This window comes from Thamnophis elegans, chromosome 4 (assembly GCF_009769535.1).
Source record: "Thamnophis elegans isolate rThaEle1 chromosome 4, rThaEle1.pri, whole genome shotgun sequence".
Taxonomy (NCBI): Eukaryota; Metazoa; Chordata; class Lepidosauria; order Squamata; family Colubridae; genus Thamnophis; species Thamnophis elegans.
This window is the reverse complement of record NC_045544.1, coordinates 38,959,197-38,986,392: the sequence shown is the minus strand read 5'-3', so window position 1 is coordinate 38,986,392 and position 27,196 is coordinate 38,959,197. Positions and strand designations below refer to the sequence as shown.

The 27,196-nt window shown below is 37.4% G+C and overlaps 1 protein-coding gene across 1 annotated transcript in view; it reads right to left on the bottom strand.

Moving 5' to 3' along the window:
• Window positions 1-27,196, bottom strand: part of NKAIN2 (sodium/potassium transporting ATPase interacting 2) — a 375,982-nt gene that overhangs the window by 247,690 nt on the left and 101,096 nt on the right. The window contains exon 3 of the mRNA XM_032215327.1: window positions 10,955-11,035. Coding sequence (XP_032071218.1) covers window positions 10,955-11,035 — 81 coding nt within the window. The remainder of the gene's footprint in view (window positions 1-10,954; window positions 11,036-27,196) is intronic.

Below are 27,196 nucleotides of genomic sequence, written 5' to 3'. Positions count from 1 at the left end.
TCAGTTAGAATTGAAAAATTGAAGACACCAACAATGTGTGGGAAGATCCTTTTGTCTGCACTAAGCTCGAGTGGAACAGAAAGGATCTAATGGAAATTTGAATAACTGGAGTGAATTTGGAAGGTTCTTCGGTGAGAGACTGCCTTTGTGTGCCTCATGACATGAAAAATACACATGTCAGTCCTACACGGTAGACCAAAGTAAGAAACCAATGCCAGCAAAGTCAGGATTTTTTTCGTTGTAACATCTATCGTAACAGAATCTTTCAGTATGAATGTGTTTCCACCTCTCCTACTTCATCTTTGGGTGAGATAGAAAGTGGTTTTCTCACCCAATTTCCTTGGCTCAAGCCCCTCTTATCTAAGTATTGCCTTGGTAGTGGGTTTTCCTTCTGTCCTGTCCTTCAAGACCATTCTCTTTGTCATTAACGTACCTAATCTCAAATCCTGTCTAGAGTCCTGGCTGAAATTTGAGGATTGCAATTAAGCAGGATTAAGCATGTTATGTGTATCTGATATTGTAATATACATCCAACATGAGTTCATTTCCTCTTCTTTAATTTTTATGAATTCTCTTAAGATTTGGTTAATGTACTCTCTCCATTCTCTTTCAAATAAAGTCTAGTCAGATTTTCTCCTACAATCTGCTAGAGACTCAAATATTTCTAACACACTATGAATATAATTTCCTTCTATTCTATCACCTTTAACTTCTTATTACCATATGAATTATTAGTTGAAAGTAGAAAAATAAAAGTGTTCATGAAAGCTTACCCAAATATACCATTTCTACAGTAATACTGAATTTAATTTTGCAATCATTTCCATTCTAACTGGTAGAAATGCTGAGGTTAAAAAACCCTGCAAACTAATTTATCTGGAACCACAAGCATCCTTATAGTATCTACCCATGAAACTATCTTCAATATAACCTACACTGTTGGATACTAGCTCCATTTTCAATTTTCATTTGTTAGATATATGATCAACCATGTCAAATCTGTAATAGTAATAGAAGTTGGAAAAATAAAATGAAGTCATTTACTTAAAACATTTTGATAGCTATTTGTCAAAAAAAAAAAACCTGGTCAGATTTCATGCTCAAAGGCATTTACCTACAAAGTTAACTGGATGCTTTGAGAAGAAAAGTAATTTAATTTCTCAGTTATCTTAACAGAACATCTGCTAAACCAATATCCATGGAAGCTAATATGTTCAAAATTAAATATCCTGCAGGTACCTTATTAGAATACATGCAACACTGAAATTTAACTGCTAACCACTCCATTATAAATTATTTATCTGAGAGATATAAAGTAATAAGGGGCCTATATATCTCTAAGGCTAAATCACTCCAATACTAAGATGGTAGGAAAAAATACAATGAGAAAATTGCTGAAATGTATTAAAAATGTCTTATCTTTTACATGTTATGAAATAACATGTTTAACTTGTTATTATGTACAAATGTACAAACATACATTTAAAATTATGTAATTTCATTGACTCGTGGTTGAAAATGTAATACAAAGCGGCAAAACTGTTACCTTAGATATCTGTAATGTCTTCTATGCATAATGTTTATGGACTCCAATGTGTGATTTTTCATTTTCATTTTGAAACTGAATCACTAGCCCCATGTAGATAAGGAAAGGAACACTAACATAATCATGTGAACCTACAAATAATTTTAAAAGGATCCATAAATTTAATTAGGAACCCTCACTGTAGACATTCATTTTGAGATATGCTGAAAGCAGATAGCATGAAGTGAAAATAGGGAGAGAGAAGAATAAAAGTAAGTCTAATATACACAATAAATTGTCCATCTAGAGGGTATTTAGTTTCTTATCTTTCTCCTGTAATTTAATTTTGGTCTAGTTGTTTGAATAGCTAAAAATTCTAAAAAAACATGCAGATAGGCGCTTTATCTCTCTCTTCTACAAGGGTGATGGTCTTTTTGACATTTAAAGATCCTGGCTTGACAGATGACTATTTAGGACACATCATTATGGCAGGCCAGGTGATGTTCTAGAGAATTTTGCAGAAGGCCACAAGAACAACCTATGCTCGTTCCATCTGTTGACAAAGTGAAATGAATCTTCTGGAGAGATAAAACAAGGTAGTCCTCGAATTACAACAGTTCATTTAGTGATCGTTCAAAGTTACAACAGCACTGAAAAAGTGACTTATGACCATTCTGCACATTTATGACCATTGTAGCAACCCCATGGTCACATGATCAAAATTTTGATGTTTAGCAACTGACTCATATTTATGACGGTTGCAGTATCCCAGAGTTATGCAATCACATTTTGCGATCTTCTGCTGAGCAAAGTCAATGGGGAAGCTAGATTCACTAACAACTGGGTTGCTAACCTAACAACTACAGTGATTTACTTAACAACAGTGGCAAGAAAAGTTGTAAAATAGGAAAAACTCACTTAACAAATGTTTAGCTTAGCAGCATAAATTTTTGGCTCAACTGTGGTTATAAGTCAAGGACTACCTGTACCATGTTCTAGGAACAAAGCTAAACTCTGAGCACTTAAAAACAAACAAATGCAACTGATTTTAAAGGATTGTAACCTAAAAAACATGATTTCTGTTACAGTTGGAATGTTCATTCCTTTGTGACACTTCATCAGAGCCAAGATAGCGTTGTGGTTAGAGTGCAGTACTGCAGGCTACTTCAGCTAACTCCTAGCTGCAGTTTGAATCTCACCAGGCTCAAGGTTGACTCAGTCTTCCACCCTTCCGAAATGGGTAAAATGAGGGTCCAGATTGTTGGGGGCAATATGCTGACTCTGTAAACTGCTTAGAGAGGGCTGTAAAAGCATTATGAAGTGGTATATAAGTCTAAGTGCTATTGCTATTTAACTTCTTTGCAAATTTCATTTGTAAGCAAACAGATATAAATATAATTTGTTTTTCTCATGTCAGACTAGGAAATAACAGTTTTTTCTAAGTCCCATTCCAGATCGATTTATCAAATCAGACTGGATCTGCAAACCAAATGGTTCTCTCTCTACATCCTTAGTGAATAGATAAAACCAAACTAGACACATTTTAAAAGTGCTAGACTTGCAACAATTCAATTACAATTTTATGTCAAACAAAATACCATGTCAAACAGAGTGTAAAAATTGTAACTGTAGAGGCACCAGAGTTATCGCATGCTAAACAACACATATATAATACAATTGCTTTTTGATGATAACACATCACAATATTTCAAACAGTCAGATAACTGACATACTTTCATAGATCAAAGGAATACTGTACATTTTTCTCCGTTTTGAGCAGATTTTCTATTTGATGGTGCATTCCTCTTTCACTAGTACTATCTGTCTAAACCAGTTCGTATATAAATTTGAATTTGCAAATTATTTCAATTCTTTCAACTCTTCATAATAAACTTATTATATTAGCTAGTAAAATCCCCAGAGCAGCAAGTATAAAAAACATGTAATAATATAGTAAGAATACACAATTTTATATGAAAAAGGCAATAATTTGTGATTGTAAAAGAGATATCCTACACTTGTGCGTGTGTATGTTGGGGGGGGAGAGAGGAGGAGAAAGAAGAAGAGGAGAAGGAGGAGAAGGAAGAGGAGGAGGAGGAGGAAAAATAAGAGAAGGAGAAGAAAGTGAGGAGAAAGAAGAGGAGGAGGAAGAAAGAAATTCTTTATTGAGTTTCTTAACTTGAAGGAGGAAATCTAGACTCATAAATAAGAAAGGAAAGGAAAATATTTGAATTTAAATCAACTCATTTAGTTCCTGGATCTATTAAGACTGCTTTTTTAAAAGTGCTGTGCATCCTCTGCATTTATGTAGCCATTCTTAGCTGTGACATTCAACATTCAACGTTCATCAGCCTTGATGATTCTTAGGGTTAAAAGTCTGCCCTCACCTATTTTATACCTTGGTTTCATTCCAAAATGATGCTGCCCTCTGCAGCTGCCATCTGATCCTGGGAAAAAGCACAACTACTTTAAAGAGTTGCAGTCAGAGGCTGCCTTCATGCATCTGTGCTCTTGAAAGCACTTTCTGAAGCTTATATAGTATTGCTCTTAATTCCAGGACAAAGTTCGATGTGATTCTAAAGCAAAATGGACACATTTTATTTAACCTTGTACTCAGGGATATCACAACCAATATTCCTCCTCTGCCGGTATTTCTAACTCACCTTATTTCAAGGTGATAATTTAAAAATTAAAATTTCATGCAAACATTCCGTGCTACTTAGTGTTCTTTGAAGTAAGGACACCAGATGCACTTCCAGTGACCTAAGAGACTGTGAATCTGAGGTAAATTACAGCTTAATTTCTAAAAAAGAAAGTAATAAATCTTTAAGAAAGCATATCATATAATTTTTCTTGCCAATACAATATTATTTAAAAGCATCTGCGTAATAGCATGAGCTCTATGTAATTTGTACTCCCAACAGAAAATATTCCATGCATAAGGCAGCTTTTCTAAAATGTAACTTTTGTCCTTTTTGTTACCTGGCAACCACTCGCAATAATTTTGATAAGCTGTGAAAGCCATGCTGTCATGGGGAAGACATTAACAATGACACAATGGCCCAAAATGTCCCAAGTCTTCTGCCAGACTTCACATTATTTATCTATCTCAGGTTCTAATGCAAAAAGAGCAACTCATTGGCAGGAACTGCTAATCTCATCATTCTGAATACCCCATTATTGTTATCAAACTCTTTGACTTTGGTAAAGAGCTGCTGTAAAAGTGTCACAACCTTTGTGACATGGGAGGAGGAGAAAGAACCATTAGTAAATTTTCTCACAGGGAATAGAGCAATAGCTTGGAAAATACTATCTTGATCAGTCAAGTAATGACAGAAAATCAGCTGTAGATAAGCAAGAGGCTCATAATAAGGCTCATAACTACTTCCTTCTCAGGTGAAATAGCTTTTTGTAGGGAAGAAAGGTATATTTTACATACAGAGAAAAATAATATATTCCCAATTGGGCAATTATTAAGCTATATTTTTAACATATGGATTCCTAAGATAACGTTGCGGAAGATTGTCTCTCATGCTTTACAATCTGAACTGTGTCCCTGGTGTAACATAGGAATGTTCCAGAGTTTCCCCAAGGTCACATTTTATTTGCTATTTACAGTTAATTCACAGCAATAGCCTTTTCAAACAAGGTTCAATATTCTTTTTCTTGCGCAAAGAATTTCCCATGAGTGCATTTAACCATGCTGTCATATTTATTTTCAGGAAAACATTCAAATAATGAGGGGGGAGGGCGACTCAAATAAACCAAAACAGTTGGCAACCTTAAATCTCATTTGATCATTCAAGACTACTTGAACTTTCTGTTAAAGAAAACAGTGAACAAGTTGTTTTTAGAGTGTGTGATCTTCAATGATGCTCATGTAGAATACTGTAATCAAATATATCAAGTGGTCAGGAGTGTCAGGTTGAATAAGAGTACGTGTTTGGGTGTGAACTTTAAGAAGGATTGCATTTGTCTCTTATTAGTCATAATCAAAATCTTTCCCTCCCTATCTGTTATCTGTTCAGGTTCTTAGGAATGTATACATAGTTACTCAAGAGTGGGCTTCAAAAATTTCAGCAATGGGTTCTCTGGTGTGGCCATGGTGGGAGTGGCCTACTTGGCCTCCTGCACCACGGCGGGGTAGGGGTGGGTTGTTTTCACTTTCTCCAGGCTCCGGAAGCTCTCCTTGAGCCTCTGGGATGGCAAAAACTGCTCCCCCCAGACTCCAGAGGCCTTCCTGAGGCTGGAAACGGGCCTGTTGCTGGCCTTCCGGAACATCCGGGGGGGGGGCAGTTTTTTCCCCTCCCCAAGTCACCGTACATGCCCTGCACTTACCTCACATCCAAAATGGGCCACATGGAGACTCCTGGGAGGGATGGGGCAGGGTGGGCAGGGTCAGCCAGGGATAGGATCTGGCGGGTCTCCAAACTGGCCATAACATTAGCTACGGGTTATCCCAAACTTGGGCGAACCCATAGAGCCCACCCCTGCAGTTACTTCAAAAAAAAAACATAGTTAATGGCTGTCAACCATTGCTGTGAAAGTATCCATCAATTTGTCTACATTCCAAATATTTCTGATAATTCAAAAGTCATTAAACTTATACTTCAATCTTGTTAAAAAGATGGAACAGTTTTACAAATTTCATCTAACAATTTATTCTCAAAAAGTTGGTGATCTGCAGTTGGGTCATAGTACTTTTTCTGTGACTACTATCGCAAGCTGATTCAATGCTTAGAATTTCTATGACTTGGGATGTATTAGTAGCAACATTTGGAACAGATGAGCAACACATGTTTGTTTGTTTGTTTTGTTTTGTTTTGCCTTTATTTGTATGCCGCCCTTTTCCCTGGGGGACTCAGGGCGGCTCACAATTCAAAAGAGGGAGGGGGAGAAGACAAACAATAGACAATACAGCATGTTAAAAAGAAAACACAACAATCGCACAATTCGAGTGGGGCTACAATCTTAACCCCAGGCCAGCCGGGACAGCCAGATCTTTAAAGCGGCGCGGAAGGACTGGAGGGTGGTGAGGGTCCGAATCTCCACGGGGAGTTCGTTCCAAAGGGACGGAGCAGCCACCGAGAAGGCTCTCCTCCGGGTAGTTGCCAGTTTGCACTGGCTAGAAGATGGAATTCGGAGGAGGCCTAATCGATGCGATCGAATCGGTCTAGTGGAGGTAATTGGCAGTAGGCGGTCTCTCAAGTACCCAGGCCCACTACCATGAAGGGCTTTATAGGTGATAAGTAGCACCTTGAAGCGCACCCGGAGATCAACAGGTAGCCAGTGCAGCTCGCGGAGGATAGGTGTTATGTGGGTGAACCGAGGTGCACCCACAATCGCTCGCGCGGCAGCATTCTGGACTAGCTGGAGTCGCCGAATGCTCTTCAAGGACAGCCCCATGTAGAGCACATTGCAATATTCCAGCCTAGAGGTCACAAGGGCACGAGTGACTGTTGTGAGGGCCTCCCGGTTCAGGTAGGGATGCAACTGGTGTACCAGGCGAACCTGGGCAAATGCCCCCCTGGTCACAGCTGACAAATGATGTTCGAAGGTCAGCTGTGGGTCCAGGAGGACTCCCAAGTTGCGAACCCTGTCTGAGGGGCGTATAATTTGACCCCCCAGCCTGAGAGATGGAGTACTTGGCCAATTCATGGGAGGGAAGCACAACAGCCACTCGGTCTTTTCTGGATTGAGCACATGTGTGGATATATCACAGCAGCTTCAAAGCTATCCTAGATAAGTGTGACACAGGAGACTATTGAAGTGAATGCCACACAGTAGGGAATTTCCACCCAGTTCGTTACAAATCTTACAGTTTGAGGGCATCACAACAGAATCAAATAGTGATGGGGAAATAAAAGCTCCTCAAATGCACTTAGACATGGGACAGGAAAACAATATTTCATACTAATTGAATAAAATCTTACAAAATCTAACTGAGTCTGCTTTTGCATCAAACTTTCAGACTTTTGATTTGTGAAAGTATTTTTCAGAAAATGTGCAGTTGCTAGTAATTCTTTTTTTCCAAGCTAGAAAAAAAGGATATGACTCTTTAAGTACCTCTCGATTCCCTGCAGGAACCACAACCAATTCATACTGTAACTAGTGTTTCTTTCATACTGCTACACAGGCAAAATTTTAGACAATATATATCTGCTTTAGAATCATTGCCCATTATGTGGGCACCGCATGAAAGCTGTGGCTTCCCATGCTGGCAGCCTCTGAGATCCTCATTGTTTGTATGGATTAATCCACCACACAAATCAGTTTTTTTTCCCCATACCATCATCTTCCTCCCGCCCTCTCTCTCACACACACTCACTTTCCAATAGACAAAGATTTTCAATATCAGAGAGAAAATCATTTGATTTCTGAAAGCCAATTCACATAAAAGCTTTAAAATAGCTTATATACAATGGTCTGTCTTATACATGGTCTTAAAGAAAATTAGGTGACCTGGAGGCCAATTTGAATGAAACAAGGTAAACAGAAAAAGTGGTTTTGAAGCAATTCACAAATTCCACCGAATAATAGTAGAAACAAAAGCAGGGAAAATGGCTTCCAAAGTAAAGGCAAAATGTTTATTGTTTAAATGGTTTGGCAAAAAACAATTTGCAGTATAATCAAACATTTTAATAAATATTTCTTCATCTGTAATCCCCTTCACAAAGGACTTAATCCAAAATATGCTGGGCCACCAACAGACTTTTTTTTCCATTTGAATCCATCTCTTCTGTTTTGCATATCAGTGTATATCTTCTCCACATAGTCTGAGTAAGAATAGATTGATCAGTCTATTTTCAAACTCTTTAACCTTTTTGTTTGTGTCCAACTTTGTCTGTTCTATCCTTTTAATGAACTGTATAAGTATTATTAAACCATACACAAAATTAAATAAAAGCAGATATTTCATTACTTCATGAAGACAATCTATTTAGTCTGTAAGTCAACTGTGACTTAGTGAAACATAATCATTTTATCACTTATTCATAATTATATTTTGCCTCAAAATATATATTATACATTTTTTCTCAAAAATGCATTTCTGATTAATCTTGATAACTTCCTATAAAACTTTGAAAATTTTGTTGAAACATTTGGCCAGCAAAGCAGTACTAGTAACTAAAACTGTTTCTTTTCTTCTTTTATATTATTTGTAAATCATCACAATCTCAGGACTCTGGGTGGCACACACCAGGGTAAAACAAATCAAAGATACACAAGTAACAAAATAATAATAAAGATACAAGAAAATTAATTGAATGGAGGAACGCAATGGTCCAATCAGTAATAGCTAAAAAAATGTAGACAAGGACAGCTTTTTGATTTTTCTAAAGGTGGAAGGCACCTTTTAAACCTTCAAGCTGATATACTGGGATTCATTCAAGTCCCATGAGCCTCACAAGAGGGGACTCCCATAAAGCCTTCTTGAGTTAGACCACAAAATTAATTGCAGCAAAACAGTGCCTAATGTAATATATACCTATGTCATAAAGAGCTTTATAGGAAACTAGGCAATTTGTGACCTATTGGGTCATTGTTTTAGAGGTATTACAGAATGATTACAGGCAAAGAAAAATAAGTGGGAGTGGGAGGTGACTTCTGAATTCATATTGGCTTCCCCATTGAATTCCCTCTCTCCCTTGTTGCTTCCTTCCGTCCTTCCATCCACATTTATAGGAAGACAGGATTTCTCAGATAACTATTGCTAGATCTGTATGAATACAGAATTGACTTCAAGTGCTTCATAGTCTTGGCAGCTGGCTGGATGATTTGGGGCCAGCCATTTTATCAGGGCAACCACCTCACAGTACTTTGGGGAAAAGAAAATGGAGCACCATGTTTAGGGGATTAGAAGTTAAAACATTGCAGGAATTGGGTATGTCTAGTTTAATGAAAAGAAGGACTAGGGGTTCCTATATCTAAGGGTTGACATAAATTCAACCCTATTGAATTGCTCCAAAGCACCTGAAGAAAGGATAAGAAACAAAGGATGGAAACTAATCAAGGAGAGAAGCAACCTAGAATTAAGAGGTACCTCCTAACAGTGAGAACAATTAATCAATGGAACAGCTTACTTCCAGAAAAACTGGAGGTTTTTAAGAGGACAACCATTTGTCTAAAATAGTATAGGGTCTCCTGCTTGAGCAAGGGGTTGGACTAGAAAATCTTCATCCCTTCCAACCCTATTAGACTATCTTCTATGACCTTGGTAGGAAGAGTTCTACTTCACAAGCCTCCCTTCCATCTCTGTTATTATGTTCTGTTAAACTATGAACACCACCTTATTCAGAATAAAGATGGCATAAAAAATAATACATACAAAGATGTTTTTTTCCCTATTCTTCCCAAGATGTCTGTTCAGTATGTATATGGAAGTAAAGTTGTTGAAATCACTTAAAGTATAAACAAAATACCGTATTTTTCCAAGTATAAGACACACCTTTTTCCCTCAAAAAGAGGTGAAAATCTGGGTGTGTCTTATACACTGAATACAGCATTTTTGGCCTCCTGAAACCTCGCCCCCTTCACCCAAATGCCCCTGCAGAGCCTTTAGGAGGCTTCCAGAGTGCTCCTGTGGGCTGGGGAGGACAGAAATGAGTGAAAAACAGGCCATTTTTTTCGCTTCCCCCCCCCCCCTCTCCAGCCTCCAGGAATACTGTATAAGCCTCCTAAAGGCTATGCATGCCCTTTTTTTGACAAAAATGGGTCCCTTTTTTGCGTAAAACGGGCCATTTTTTGCTCATTTTGCCCCCCGTGGAGCACTCTATAAGCCTCCTAAATGCTATGCATGCCTTTTTTTAAATGAAAAACAGATCCGTTTTCATGAAAAATGGGCCATTTTTGGGAGGTCTGCAGAGTGCAAAAACTTTTTTTTATTATTTGCCTCTTCAAAATCTTGGTGTTTCTTGTACTCCGGAGCGTGTTATACTCTGAAAAATATGGTACTTCAATCCTTCTATATATTACTAAAAAGGAAACAAAATTACAAAACAGTTGCCAATACCAGTTATCTTGTCCTTTCTTCACTAATAAGCACAAATATTTTGAAATGCATACTTCTATATCAAATTCACAACTCAATGCACAGGAAAAAAAGAATAATATGCATCATATTTAAAAGCATCTGACCAAGTTATGGTATTCCCAAGTATGAAATTAACTAATATTAATATATATATATTAGTCTTTGGAAATCTTAGTCCATTCACTATCATCATTAGAAGTTGTCCTCCTAGGTGTATATTTTATACTGATAATATATTGCCAGTGATTTAGGACATGCACTACTGAAGCAACCTTGATATTCCTCATTTCCAAGATTATTAAAGAAATGACCAGATTTTAAATATGTAAGAGCAAATGTCTTTAGAACAGGAGAGGTAAACATCAGATGATTTAGCCTATCAGGCAGTGAATTACCTTTGACAGGTCTCCAGCTTCCAAGTAGAAGCAGATAACAAATATGTTCCATGTAACCCAGAGAATTAGCCAGACAGCATACTGTAGAGAAGGAAAAGAAAATAATATGTTATTATTTTTTAATATCATTTAGGTTGAAATGATTCTGAAACAAGAAAAGTGAAAATGCTGACACAGGCATGCATACACAGCATGCAATCATTTTGTTACGTGAAAGAGGTTTACTTTAGCTTCCCAAATAAAGACAAAATGACTGGCACCTTTCATTTCACATTTACTCCATATAATAATATGATAGAGTGCTAGTCCTCAATGAATGACAATATATTCAGCAACCATTCAAACATACAGTAGTGTTATACAACTCCTACTTATGCCTGGTCCCTGATTATGGCCCCAATAATGCTCCTATGGTCACGTGATAAAAAAGTGGGCACTTGGCAGCCCATTGACACAAATGCAGAGGAAGTTCAACTCCCACCACTTGCATATCTTCCTCATCTCTGCTTTTTTTGGCCACTCTGCACAGCTATGGGAGATACATGATTCTTAAGATAGCCTGGCCCTATGCCATGTAGGACTTCTTAGGTAATTACCAACATCTTGAATCTTGCCAAGCTTAGTGGAAACCAGTGCAGCTCATGGAGCAGAGGTATCATTTTAGTATGCCCATCACTATCCATGACACCATATTCTGGACCAGTTGAAACTTTTGAGTGATTTTCAAGGATAGTTCCAGGTAGAGTATATTCCAGTAGTCAAGCCTTGAGAAGATGAAAGCATGAGTGATTGTCTGAAAGGATTCCTGGGCCAGGAAGGGGTACATGTAGTGCACCAGATGGAGCTTTACCAAGGTCCCTTAGTCATAGCTAGCACCTATTACTCTTTGAGCAGCAGCTGCAAATTCAAGACTCTCCCCAGATTACGTCTCACTCTTGTGTTCCCTCAAAGAACATAGATAGAAAATCCTCAGTTCCAAGGAACCTCAAGAGCCACAACTACTCAGTGTTGGTAAGACCGATTTGAAGTTAGTCCCTTTCCATCTGGTCTCACACAGTTTACGGGCACTGAGAGAGGACCATATTTCACTTGATTAACTCATACTCAAGAGAGATATTTTGATATGATCAGTATGTTCATGATACAGAACCCTAACTGACAGACGAGGTCACCCAGGAATTTCATATAGATGTAAAACTGATGGGGAGAGAGAGAGTTGAGCTCTGTGGTACCTGACAAAAGAAGAGAGAACTTCCACCGAATCCAGCCAACACTGACTGGATTTGGCCAGGAAGAAGAAGAACCACCACAAAATGGTGCTCCTAATTTCCAATTCCTGCAGGTTATCCAAAAGGATTCTGTAATTGGCGGTACCAAAAGGTGCTGAGAAACCAAGAAGCACCAAGATGAGTATCATTTCTATTCCAGTTCTAGAATTCATCATCAAGTTCAAGCAACCCTACCTCTGTATGAATCCTTGCATGAATCCTGACTGAAATGGGTCTGTGTGTCACATGTATATTCATAATCAGTCTAGGTCAATTTTGGTACATATTGTCAATATGCATAAGTTCATAAATTATGCAAAAATATGCATACACTTTTCCAAGTAACCTCAGACTTGCAAATGAGAGACTACTTTGCAAGCCAAAATGTTATTAGTCACAAGTACCACTAGGAAAGATAAGCAACGTACTGATAGTTCTGGTAATTCTCAAAGAATAAATAATAATTTCATGCTAATCTGCCTCAACTCCACGATAATTAAATTAATTATATAGGACCATTACATTACTAATATCGAAATTGTTTTCAAGCAAATCAAAGCACAACTTTAAAGCTATATGCTCTCATTTTATCATTTCATAAGCCTACTAACTTGTTTCAACCATGTAAATCAGTGATTCTGTTTTATTTGTTAAGGATAATTATATATCAATTATCCACAGTGCTTGGCAACCAGCATGTTTTTACAATGATTGCAGCATCCCAGAGTCATGTGATCCACATTTGCGACCTTTCCAGCCAGTTTTTATCCACCATTGTCAATGGAGGACTCTAGATTCACTGAACAACACATCATATTTGATTGTTGCCCATATGAGAGAGTGAAAGACAGGTACCTGGGTCTACCGTGTTTTCCCGAAAATACGAAAGGGTCTTATTTTCTTTTGCCCCACAAAATATGGCCTTGGGCTTATTATCAGGGAGGGCTTATTGTTTTAGGATTGCCGGGTGGCTGCTCCCTTGCAAGCGGACTCCCGAAGAGTCGGGCACAGCCTCAGGGGCAAAGCAGCCATGAGGTAACCACGCTCACGAGCAGCCGCCTGGCAAATCCCCTCTCCAGCCAGGCAGAGCACCATTTACTGACCTAGGGGGTATCACTAAGGCACCAAGCCACGTGGTGTTCTGCCCGCCCCCCCAGCTCCCACGGCTTGGCACATTTGGGATACCCCCTAGGACCCTAGGTCAAGCCCTGCCTGGCTGGGAGGGGGGTTGCACAAGCACCAAGTCCTTGCGCAGCTCTCCCAGGGCACCGCCACTGGCTGCCGCCACCGGCACCACCCTCTGAGCATAACTTTCAAACTCCAAAACTCGGCTGCTGAGTCTTCCAGCATTGGCCCCTCTAGGAGTACTCTCTATAGTGGCTGGCTGCTGGATAGAGAGTCTTCCAGCAGCCGGCCCACCATAGACAGCACTCCTAGAGCGACCGATGCTGGAAGACTTGGCAGCTGAGTTTTGGAGTTTGTAAGTTATGTTAGGAGTGTGGCGGCGGTGGCAGTGCCCTGGGAGAGCTGCGCAAGGACTTGGTGAGGCTGGGGGCAGAACAGGTGCTCATGCAACCCCCCTCTCCAGCCAGGCAGAGCTCCATGCATTGACCTGGGGGGTATCCCGAATGTGCCAAGCCGCGGGAGCTGGGGGGTGGGCAGAGCGCCACATGGCTTGGCGTCTTAGTAATACCCCCTAGGTCAGTAAATGGTGCTCTGCCCGGCAGGAGAGGGGATTTGCCGGGTGGCTGCTCGTGAGCGTGGTTACCTCATTTCTGCTTCACCCCTGAGACTGTGCCCAGCTCTTCAGGAGCCCGCTCGCAAGGGAGCAGCCGCCCGGCAACTCTCCCCTCCGGCCAGGCAGAATGCCACTCCCCAACCTAGCGGTATCATGAAGGCGACAAGCAACGTGAGCGCCTTTCCCCCTGGCTCCCGTGGCTTGGCACCTTCGGGATACCGCTAGGTTGGTGAGCGGTGCTCTGCCTGGCCGGAAAGGGAGGGGTGTCCCGGGAGTTTATTTTCAGGGGTGGGCTTCTATTTTTGCCCACGCGAAAAATGTGGCAAGGCGTTAGTTTCAGGACAGGTCATATTTTTGGGGAAACATGGTATATACTAAGCGAACGATCCATTGGGAACCCCATATCAAAGCAACTTACCGTATGTGTGGCCAGCATTTGAAAACAACATTTAATATAGCACAGTACTTGAGAAAAAATAGTTCGGTTGAGATCGGCATATGTGATACTGACTGGGGTAGATTGGAGGGGTAACACTGAAATATAATGTTATTATATTTTATTTATCCATATATTAAATTATTGCATTTTATTCCAATTTCATTTTAAATTGTATTTTATCAGATTTTAGTAATAATTTGTCTTTGGAATTCTGCACTTTGATGTGGCCCATGGGCTAATCAATAAAGTAAACTAACTAACTTAAGAAGTACTGCAAATTGCTTAATAACCATGGTAAAAAAGGTTATAAAATTGGGCACAACCCACTTAACCAATTTGCTTAACCAAGGAAATTCTGGTCCCAATTGTGATTGTAAGTTGAGGGCTATCTATTTCGTTAATGCATTTCCTTTCACTTCTTGTCTTAGTCTGGAAGAAGATGGGAAGTTTTAGTTTCTGTTTAAAATTTAAAGACTAAAACCAAAATGAATTGATTGAACAACTGTTTTGTTTCAATTCATAGTTATTCTCAAGTGAGATACTGTATGTATAGATGAAGAGTGAATTTAGGAGGATCTTACATTGAATCCCAATTTTACAAAAAGGATTTAACTGTAAACTCAGCAAAAACAAATTAGGTCCCTAAAGTAAAAGGCACTGACAAAATAAGAGAAAGTGTTAACTTCAAGAATGCAAGCAGGAGTGCATAAGATAGCGGAGAATGGTTAGTGGTTGGTGTCAGGTGGCAGTTAGAAAAAAACTATTAGATTTTAAAAATCCACTTGCTTAAGTTAAGGCTCTGTTGTACAAAGAAGAGTGATTTTATCTAGCTCACTTCTTCCAGAGTATTTTAATAAGCATAAGGTTTACCCAAAGAACAAAGGCAATGTTGTCACCTGTGTTAACAGTAATTATTGACTATATTAATGTTGATTAACTGCAATTATAATCTAACCAATCAAATTGAAGATTTGTATGTATCAATCCCTGGAGAGGATATATGGTATAACATCCTTCTCCTCCAAGTATTGGCTGTTAGTCTTTGGTACTTTGGCATTGGTCAAATTAATATATGAATTCATACTTCAAATTAAGTATATCTTGGCTTCCATTTAAATATACCTTGGTAGGAAGTGTTCTTCACAAACCAACTCCAAATCATAGGTTCTGAGTATGATTTCAGCAAATCACAGTTGGTATTACCTTGTTGACACCTTCAAAACAGCACTTTGTGGCTGCTCTGGAAAATGAGAGAGGTTGGTAAACTGTTCTAATATCTCTGCTCCTTGTTTGTCACAATAAATTCATGTCACCAAAACTGCCCCATTAAAAATAATGCTACCATACAATTCTGTAAATTCTACTTTGAGCCATAATGTTTGTAAGTATTTTTCCAATGCTAATTTTAAATTCCTGGCAAATTTTCCTCTCTTTTTCTCAAGAGGAAATAATCTATACACAGCTGAATTTTCCTTTGATCATTACAACTTTAATTATCTATAAATAAGAAACACTATGTCCTGATAGATGTAAGTACTAATTAAGTTAGATAATTAATTAATGCATGGACTCTGTTTCAGACAGGTGTGCAAAGGTGCTTTGCTGTAAGAACAGTAATTAAAGCTGCTCCTAAGCATACCACATTTCTTCCCAGTTCCTCTTGTCTTCGTTGGAAGATTGGTCAATATTATCATCAACATATTGATGATATGTTGGTGAAGGGATTGGATTGGAAAATAATTAACTCACCTAAGGCCAGCTAATGGCTTGAATCAAAGTCTTCCTAGTTCACAGTGACCACAGAATGCAACTGTACTAGTTCCTAACTGTTGCCTTGTATTATGTAATTGCTAGTACAATTATCTTCAAAATCAAAGCCTCATTACAAAAAATATTGTAAATGTGTCAAATGTGTCAGGATATATGACCTCCAGATTACAGCCATTTAAATACCTATTTGGGTTCATGCTTGAACTAATCAATGTGGGAAGATAGCATAGAAAGTCTGTGGCAAGATAATGAACAAATCCCATACCATGACCTATTTCTACTTACCGCTGCATTTTATGAGAGAGTTTCAAATTGTGAAAATCTGCCCTCCTGTTTTCTGGGAATAGTAAGAGAACTACATAAGAGAGCAAGCATGACACAAATTACAAGAGTCACAAATCAATAAGGTCTTTATAACAATAGAAAATTAGGATTGCCAGGCTCAAGCCCCCAAGAGGTATGTCATACCTTTCAGAGATACACAGAACAGATAAATTCAGTAGGTGTGCTAATTAAAAGTGGGAGAAACAGATTTGGGTTTTTTATTAAGCTCTTAAAGGAGAGCAAAGTCTTGGTCTATACAGAAACATAAGTAGACATACTTTATGGATGGGATGGGATAGCAATGATGCTGTGGTGTCTTCAGAGGTTGCACAAATGAGTGGGTTTTATGGATAGACTCATGACCCGCATATTATCTTGCATCTGATTAATTTGTAGAGAGAGAATTTTTGTTGTAAAAAACAGTTATCTTTAATGTTAGGAGGAGAATATTTAAACTAAACTCTAGAGATCACAATGTTAATTTCTTGGTGGGAGGAGGTAAGTGGTATTTCAAATAGTGCAAGCTCTAAGAGTTTCCTATTAGATTAGCAACATAGCTATAGTTTATCTGCAGAGTGGTGACTGAAAATAGCCATGTTGATATAGGTAAGCCTCAATTTTTGTCCATAAGGAGCCGTCGCGGTGCAGTGGTTAGAATGCAGTACTGCAGGCTACTTCTGCTGTTGTCTGCTGGCTGCCTGCAATTTGACAGATCAAATCTCACCAGGCTGAAGATTAACTCAGCCTTCCATCCTTCCATGGGGGGTAAAATGAGGACCCAGATTGTTGGCGGCAATATGCTGACTTTGTAAAACTGCTTAGAGAGGGCTGTAAAGCACTGTGAAGTGGTGTAAAAGTCTAAGTGCTATTGCTATAATAGCAATATATTTAGTTGTAATCATGCCAGTTGCTAAGTGGGTCACCATGTGACTGTGCCCAATTTTATAACCTTTTTTTGTAGAGTAGTGGTTCTCAACCTGTGGGTCAGGACCCCTTTGGGGGTCAAACAACCCTTTCACAGGGGTTGCCTAAGACCATTGGAAAACACATATTTTCAAAAAAATACGGAAAACTTAAAATAATCTTATGGTTGGGGGGGTTACCTCAACATGAGGAACTATATTAAAGGATCACGGCATTAGGAAGATTGAGACCCACTGTTGTAGAGGTTATTAAGCAATCCCATAATACCCAATGAATGGTTTTTTTTTTGCTGGAAACCAAAAGTAAATGCCAGTTTCTCACAAAAAAAATTAATAATAGTCATAGTAATAATATGGTTATGTGAATGCAGGATGCTGCCAATGTCTATAAATGCAGGCTGGTTGACAATTGCCCAAAATATAAGTACCTGTAGCTTGGGGGAGGCCTGTTGTAATTTTGGATGGTCACTATGGGATTAATTGTTAGTTAAAGACTCCCTGTACCAAATGCACAAACTCTGTCTTTTTCCTATATGCATTATGCCACATGCCAGCAATTCAGGAGTGGAATTTGTACTGCAACACTGCAACAATATCTGCTTTCTGCATCCCACAGACATCCATACTTGGAGAATAATCCCTTCTACCTCTAGTAGAATAACTACTTTCCCTTGACATTAAATATAAAAAGAGGGTTTCTTTCTTCTGCTCTACCCATTGTTCCTTTGTTCTTTTTTTTTTTTGAAGCTTCTTCCTTTTCTTTATACCTACTGTACCTGTGTGTTTCTCTTTGCCGTTTGGTGTCTTAATAAATCTGACACTATTCTAAACAGATAGTTTGGGTGCCAGCTTCTGTTTTCAGGGATTGTAAATGTGTCTCCAAAGGCAAAGGTGTCCCCAGGTGTGATACCAGGTAATGGGCTTTGAAATGTCTTTTAGTTTTTCCAATAGCAGAAACAGAAAGATTGTTAGAACAGTTATAATGGTATGATTTTGTATCAGGATATCAGATTAAAATAGACCCAGAAGATCACATGGAATCGATCTGAAGAAAAGCTACATGTGCAGCAAATAACAGGTTTTAGTAACACTGTTAAACTAATTAGACATCTAGAGATTTATTCAACTTTACTCCTAACCTTTGTGCTCCTCTCTAAAGACAGCAAGACTATTTAAAGCAGTAAGAGAAAACAGCTGTACAATAGTATTTACTAAATATTCACCAATAATAATAGAATTCTGTTCTTTATTAGGTTGAAGAGCTTTTTAGCAGGGTTCTTTTTAAATCTAATGTCTTGAATTAGTATCCTGTGTAATAATCTGAATCAAAGTAGTACATTCTAATACATCTAGGTTTACTTATTCCTAACACACTCTTCATTCATGTTTTAACGATTCCAACTTTTCTTCTTTCATGCTTTTCAAATTTCTTGCTCTTGGATCTTCAAAAACCAAGGAGCTTCTTTTTCAGGATTGATAACATTGGTGACCAAACTTCCTTACAATGTTTGTCTGTACATGGAATCAGTAATCAGAGAAGAGCCTTCCAATCTGGCACCTCACAATCTGCTACACTTTAGTGTAATCTTATGTGACAACTACTGATATGGCACAACAGTGTCTACTAAAGCATCTGATAAATTGACACCATGCTAAATTGTTAAAAAAAATCCCTTTCCTGATATAATACCATTATAGAATGTCCCAGCTGGTAGAAGCTCAATTGTGCATATATAATTCCAAAGGATATTAATAAGAAAAGTTTAATTATTAGATAATTTATAATTTTCATGATTAAAGATACCAAACATGGAATGCTTTTCTTAATTGTTCAAAAAAAAATAATGAGTCTCCCCAAAGAGGAATATTTAATTATCCTACACATATAAAACTGAGGATTGTGCTCAAGGAGTGGGAAAAGAAAGGGAGGGGGGAAGTATGAAGCACAAAAGGTTTGTGAGTAAGAGGAACTATTTCTAAAGTAGATAGATGGTAGATAGATAGATAGATAGATAGATAGATAGATAGATAGATAGATAGATAGATAGATAGATAGAGACATACATGTACACATACACATGCACATGCACACACATACAAACAAAACAGGAGATCAAGCTTATCGCCTTACAAATATAAACAATGAATCTATATTAACTGAAATTCAAGATCTTATTCATGGAGGAATTAGGGAGTTGGAATGAGAAATTAGAAAAGTCAATCTGCGATTTTGCAAATGTTTTACTATTAAAAAGTTCCCTTAAAATTAATTTCAAATTTAAAACCAATAGTCTGCAAGATACCCAGTGCTAAGAAGATAAAGCATGAGTTCCAATGAACTTCCGTTTACAAGGGATTTGATATATCAACACTGCTCAGCAGGAAGCTTTAGAAGATTTTAAGACTAGGCTCAGTCAATTATTCAGTCAATTTAGTATTGATTGAATAATATTCAGTCAATAGTAATTTTGGTAGCAGCTCAACCTGAGTAAGTGTCTGTCTGAGATTTCAGCAGATGAGATTCACATTAATTCTTTATTTTCTATTTTAGCTTGTACCTGGAGTCTACTGTAAAACATCTCCATTGGTGTGGATTTCTTTTCAGTTCTTTGGAAATTTAATCCACAGCAAAGCTGGCATTCTTGCAGCTACAGCTAAGGCACTGGCTGGGAAAGTTGCCATCAGCATTTATACTTGATGCACAGACATTGTCTTTTGGCTCTGCACACATACAGGTCCATCTGTTGCAATGGCCTCATGCCACTTCTCGGTTAGCTACAGTACGAGATTGGGCTTTAGTGCCAAGGAACCTTTGATAGACAGGTTCCCAAACCTTGTGTCTTCTTTGCAAGAAGTAGCTTTTATCTGAAACATTGGTATACCCTAAGTCCCTGCATATTGTTAAAAACTGTATGGGCAGAAAAATCTGAATGAAGGTAAGAATGTAATCCTGGTGATTTCAACTAGCAATTTATAAAAGACACAGCAAATTGGGAATAGGACAAAGAAAAAATATATAGAGAGAATATCAACATATGACTAATATTTGCTGACCCAGGAAGCTATTGACAGCATAAAACAGCTGCAAAATCTATTTGGTGCTCATTTCCGAATAGATTTATTTCAATCGGAATTATTTAGTATTTAAGTAACTCACTGAGCTATGTGTTATATATCCTTTCCCTCAGCTCAAGATAGATTTCTAAATATTATGTCATCGGTGATTGGATGGGGATTTCTTAAAAACCGGCTATAAATTAATGGAAACTAATCATTCTTTCCCATATGCCCTTCAATAAAAATAAGAGTATGGATAAAGAATAAAATCCTATGCCCTATCTTAGGCAAGAATTAAAACAGAATTATTTAATAGTAGGCACTATAGAGTAAGACTACCTTTTATGCGGAGTAGCAGCTTAAACTGATTGGTTGCTCATACTTATGCAGAGGAATCTAATTAACTAATGGTTAGCACAATTTGGTGGTAGATAAGGGTTAACAGAATTCAAGAAGGGTTGGACTTAGTGTGCTTATGGCAATGCATAGATTCTAAGCTGATCCCTCTTTTGACTCTCCCCTCAGGTGCTCCCAGTCCTCCTACATCCCGCTTCTGAATATATCACTACAGAAATATTAAAGACATTTTGCAATTTTGTTAAGAATATAGAAATGAAATAGACATATTTAAAACCGTTGCAGCATTCCCATGATCATGGGATCAAAATTTAGGCATTGGCAATTGACTTGCAGTTGCGATGTTCCTGGCTCATGTGACCACCCTCTAACAAGCAAAGTCAATGGGAAGCCAGATTCACTTAACAACCATGTCATTAAATTAACCACTGTGGCAAGAAATGTCGTAAAATGGGGCAAAATTCATTTATCAACTGTCTCACTTACAAACATAAATTTTGGGCTGATTGCTGATATTAATTCTAGATTTTGTCTCCCAAATATGACAAGCGAATCATATTGATCAGCCTTTCTATTATATTAGCAATTCAATGGCTGAGACTTAACATTGATTAAATTCACAGGTAATTTATTTCTAACACAAAATTATCTTCTTAAGGCAAAAGTTCAACAAAACAAATACATTAAGCCCAAAGTTCAACAAAATTAATTTTGGTATATCATTCATATTAACATCTTGAAGACTTATTAATCTTCCCCAAATTATGCAAATATTAAACCAAAATGGAACAACTAAGAGGTTGACAAGTTGGCAAGACCAAATCATATGTCAGAGTCTTCTCAAAAATACTACGTACAGTATTTAGCATAAAAACTGATACCAAACGCTTCTTAAATGTCTGCTGGATTGTCTAATAAACGTGACATTTTTTGATGAATTAAGCTCATTTTAAGGCTGTGAGAAATATATTTATCATTTATTCTGCCACATAAAGTTTTGACAATTTTCAACCAACTGTATACATTAATATGAAACTCAACTGAAACAATTTGAAATATTTGAATCAACAAACTATTATCTTCTTGGGATAATTATTCCAGTATATTTAAAACTAATTATTCCGCTATATTACAGGCATTTAAAATGTTTGTGATTCAACTGGATGTCTAGTAGACATTCATTTTAATTTAACAACTAATAATCAAACATATATCCATAGTTTTAGATGAAACATCTCGATAATTATCAAGATATCCAATGTATAATGTATAACTCATAACAGTTTTGTTCAGTTCTATCTATCTTTATAGCCAAAATATTTTTTGATTGCCTAATAAAACAGACCACTGGTTTCAAAACCAATTTGGTTATAAGAGACTACTCTTTCCTGTTAGAATAAATTATCTAGGTTCACATACTGATAAAACATACAAGCAAAAAGGAGGCTTAATGTGAATGTATATGGAGAGATTACATTAAGATGCTTTTCATACTGCCATTTTGTGTAAGAAATCTTGAGTGGTTTTGATTCAATAATCCATTTCGCTAGCTAAAGTGTTTTTAAAAACCTAAGTATAACATAATGCATTGTCTGGTTTCCAATTAAGATGTAGGATCTACACATGTATTAAGTCAACTATGATTTACATTATATTTTTTATGAAATCAAAAGAAATAACTGGTTATTAAAATACACCTTGAGAGATTTATTCACTATTATAGTGAATAAATATACACAATATAATTTGGATAAGTCATTATGCAGGAAAAATCTCTTTAATGAATTGCATTGGAAATAAAGTGTAACCCAAAGGAAAGAGTGGAAAAGAGGAAAAGAAGACATATAAAATAAATCCAACGATATAATGGATGAGGCTGCAATAAAGGAAACTGTTGCTATATTCTTTGACACTTTCACATTTTGCTGACTTAGAATTTTGTTAGGCACTTTACCAATCTAAGGAGCTCTCTAGCAGAAACTACTGAGATTAGATTGGATATGGCAGAAAGGGCAAAGATTGAAATATTTGGTCATGGAGAATTTGCATCAATGAACTCGAGGAAGGAAGACTGAATTGGTGTGTCCGCTCAATTGCCAAGGTTTTGATACATATGTTACCAAGAGAGGTAAGTGCTCATGCTGTTCTAATCCTCAAAAGATAAAAGCTTGACTCTTTTTCTAATGCCTCCGAGATGACTTTTTTCATGAAAACTAATTTTACTTGAAGGAAACAGCAAACACATTTTATCCACATCAGTTCTGCACTCACAATGTCACACAGCTGTAGGAAAACAGTAATGGAATGCTGAATAAACAAATGTTAGCCGTACTTGAGACACCATTTATTTGTATATGAAACATAAACATACATTATTATAGCCTGTTAAAATCTGAGATTACCTTTGCCATATAACAACAAGACATTAAATGCATGCTATTTTAATGCGCAAACTTATACAATTTCAAAAATTCAAGATAAATTAAAAATTGAAGTGAGCTTCATTTATGTTATTGTTGTGGTATACATTTAATCTGTCTTGCATTTTTGTTGTTTCAGGAAAAGAAGTGGCATTCATCATTAACACACATTCCTTTGCATCAACAAACATTTGCATGCTTAGAGAATCCAGAAGAAGTCCAGTTATCTGAGAATTAGGTTGAGGATAGTCAGTCAATGAAAATATTTTTTAAATATCAGTCTGGTCTAAAATTCTTACTAAAATTGGAAATCCAACTTTCAAGATAAAAAAAAGTCCACAAAGAAGGGCAAGGCACAATACTTTTCCATACATCCTGCATATATCCAAATGTTTGTCCATAATGAACTCTGCAAAAACCAGTTTGGTGTAGCAGTTAAAACATTGGATTAGAAACCAGGAGATTGGAAGTTCTAGACTCATTTTAGGCATGATGCCATCTGAATGACTTTTGACTAGTCATCCTCTTTTAACCCTAGGAGGGAAGCAATGACAAATCACTTCTGAAAAACCTTGCCAGAAAATCTGCAGTAATTTGTCGATATTAACTTGAAAACACACAACACTCACACATATACCACGGAGAAGGGAATTCTTGTCAACTAAGAACTCTCCCTTAATCCTAAATATCATTTTTTTAGAAGAAGGTAAAAGGAGACTCCAACATATTATAAGAAACCTCATCTGAATTCTATCCTAAAATATGAGGCCATATTTGAAATGTGCACATTGAAAATGGAAAATGTTGCTGTATTTTCAGATTCAGTCTAGTTCCGATAAACATGTAATCGTAATAAGTACTAAAGTTTCCTGAATTAAAATCCTCAACATCTAGGACTTTTACATCCTTCTGGACTGATGATAAAATCTATCATTAATTGACACATTTATATAATTTCTGTAGTTTTACTGGCCTACATGAATTTCATTTCAATCTTTAGGGTCCTTTACTTCCAAAGTCAGCAGCTTGAGTTTTGAGTTTTATTGAACACTTATAGGCCGCCCTTTTCCCTGAGGGGACTCAGGGCGGCTTACAATAATGAGGGAGGGGAGTGCAAGACAAGACATAAAAGAAAATGTGAGTAAAAAATAATTAACAATAAAAGCACAACATTCACTCAGCATTCGGGCGGGGAGAGAGTAAAGTCCTATCCCCAGGCCTGACGGGATAGCCAGATCTTGAGGGCTGTGCGGAAGGCCTGGACGGTGGTGAGGGTGCGGATCTCCACGGGGAGATTGTTCCATAGCGTCGGAGCTGCAACTGAGAAGGCTCTCCTCCGCGTAGTCGCCAGTTGGCACTGACTGGCGGATGGAATTCGGAGGAGGCCTACCCTGTGCGATCTGATGGGACGCAGGGAGGTAATTGGCAGAAGGCGGTCTCTCAAATAGCCAGATCCACTACCATGGAGCAGCAAACAGGATACAATAGGGATGTCCAACCTTGGCAACTTTAAGACCTGTGGACCTCAACTCCCAGAATACCTACCCAGCAATTCTGGCTGGGGAATTCTGGGAGCTGAAGTCCACAAGTCTTAAAGTTTCCAAGCTTGGACACCCCTGGGATACAGCAGAGAAACTATCAGCCTCTTTATCTTTCTTAAAGCCTAAATTGAAGCCACATAGGTGCTGGAATAAAACCTAGATTCAAAGTTAATCTAGACTGCATTTCCTAGATATGGACAGTGATTTAATTCTATTAGACTCCAGACTTGATTTCTCCATTCATTATGACTATCTTTCTTCAGCTGGTTTCTTATTGAGTCTAATTAATCAAATTTATTGAAAAGAAAATGGGGTTAGATTACAGCATTTTCGAAACCCAAAGCATTCTAGCTTGGGGGCATTCAAACTCAATATATTCCTCCCCTATAAACCTACATAGTTTCCAGATAGTTGGACAACACTTTTACTGTACTCCTGTTTGCCTTGAGGTCAAAAAATATAACTAGCTATCATCAGCATACTAATGGTACCTGACCTTGTGCTGATAGATGACCTCCCCTGGCAGATTCATGTATTATGTTTTCACCCCCAAGCTTAAATATTGAAATTAATGATGAAAGTGCCTGCAATCTCTTTCTTAGTTCTCTAAGTGTCAAATGTCCAAATTATTAATATACATTGGTAACCGGGGAAGGATGCAAAGGGCTAGTGGTGTGTAAAGTGAAATAACATCTATCACAAATCACAGTGCAAACTCTGCCCCTACTACCATTCAACTTGTGGTGCAACTATGGCAGGGTGGAGCTTGCACTGTTATGTCATAATGCTTTTTTAAAAATTGGTGTTGGCATAATTAGGAATGGATGTCTGTATCCACAAAAAACAATGCAAGATAGATTTTGATAATTGGGAGAAAGGGAGTTTGCAATCCTGGGTTTTTGTAGCCAGCTACACAAATCTAGGAAAGCTAGTATTCAGTGTGAGTAAATAAAATGAAGGAAGGAGGAATAATCTTGAGGAACAAAAGAGCTGTAATAAGGACAACAGTCAGTTAAAAGAAACTTGAGTCAGGGTCAAAACTGTAATCTCAGAAAGTATTTCAGAAAGAACCATCCTATTTTCACAAAGATAGAGGGAAAGAACATTTGGACTTGCAAAATTCTGTTAAGATAACCTTATATTAAAAGTGGAATTAGCATGCATGACCGTCTTTTATATGGAGAATTGTTCTTTTTATCCTATAAACTCTTTGAAAATGGATTAATAAAAATATTCATTGAAAATTCTAAAAAAAAAAACCCACTGAAGTAGTACAGGCAAAATTCGGGTATGTTGTTCTATTCTTAAACTCAGCCAGTTCAGAGAGAGTGAAGAAGTAATAACCACTCAATTTTGAATGATTATTATAGTACTATATATTACATTTTTCAGATTCACGCACTGTTTTCTAAATTACTAGATTTCATCTATAGCCCACTTTTCTGTTGATGCACAGATAGAGATAAATAATTGTTTGATGAAGTCTGTGTAGAATCCACCCACTTATAAAACACTTAGTCTTTACACATAAAAATAGGATTCCAAGAAAGTATAAATAAAAAGGGGATCCAAGTTAGTGCGTGTGCACGAGCACACAAACACACACACTATATTAATAATAAAAAGGGCAATCCACTAGTCAAACTTCAGGCATAAAACAACCTGTGCAGTATATTCCAGCAGTGTATTTCAATATGAATGAGATGAATGTTTAATTATTCCACCTGAAAATTTAATTTTGCTGCTTGGAAATGATAACAATTAAATCATGTGTTATAATTTCAATCTATGGTGATTCTTTTCCTCAGCCTCCCCACTTAGCAAAAATTGCAAGTGCTTACATAAATAGGGTTTTTTTGTATGCAAAGAAGCATTAAAAACCATCTGCAGTCATAGATCAGACTCTGAAATTCTCTAAGATAACAATGCACTCATACAACTACAGCCAAGCTCTCCCATTTTAGCATTTAAGTTTTCTGCTAGTGCTCATTATTTCGAAAGGGAAAGTGGCACTGAGTAAATTGACAAGAAAAGAAACTAAGTCAGTGAATATTTTTGAGATGATCATAACCTGTCGCTCTCTCTCTTTGCACATTTAATGTTTAATTATAGTTTCTTCAGTACTGTCATAAAGAACAAGATTCCAATTCTAAATGTTAGCATTTCCAGATAGAAATTATTTCCACTCTCCTCACAGATAGTCTCAAGGCATGCAAAACTGTCAGGAAGAAGCTATTTTGGGTAGATAGAATAATAAATGTTTCTAGTGTATATATGAATATTTCATTTTTACCTCATTAAGGTCAAAATGTGATCAATATCCTAGTCATATCATCCCAATCATCCCTCTTTCTGTTTCTTTTACCAAGGTAAAAGAGTTGGAAAAATGGGAAAAAAGAAAAGAA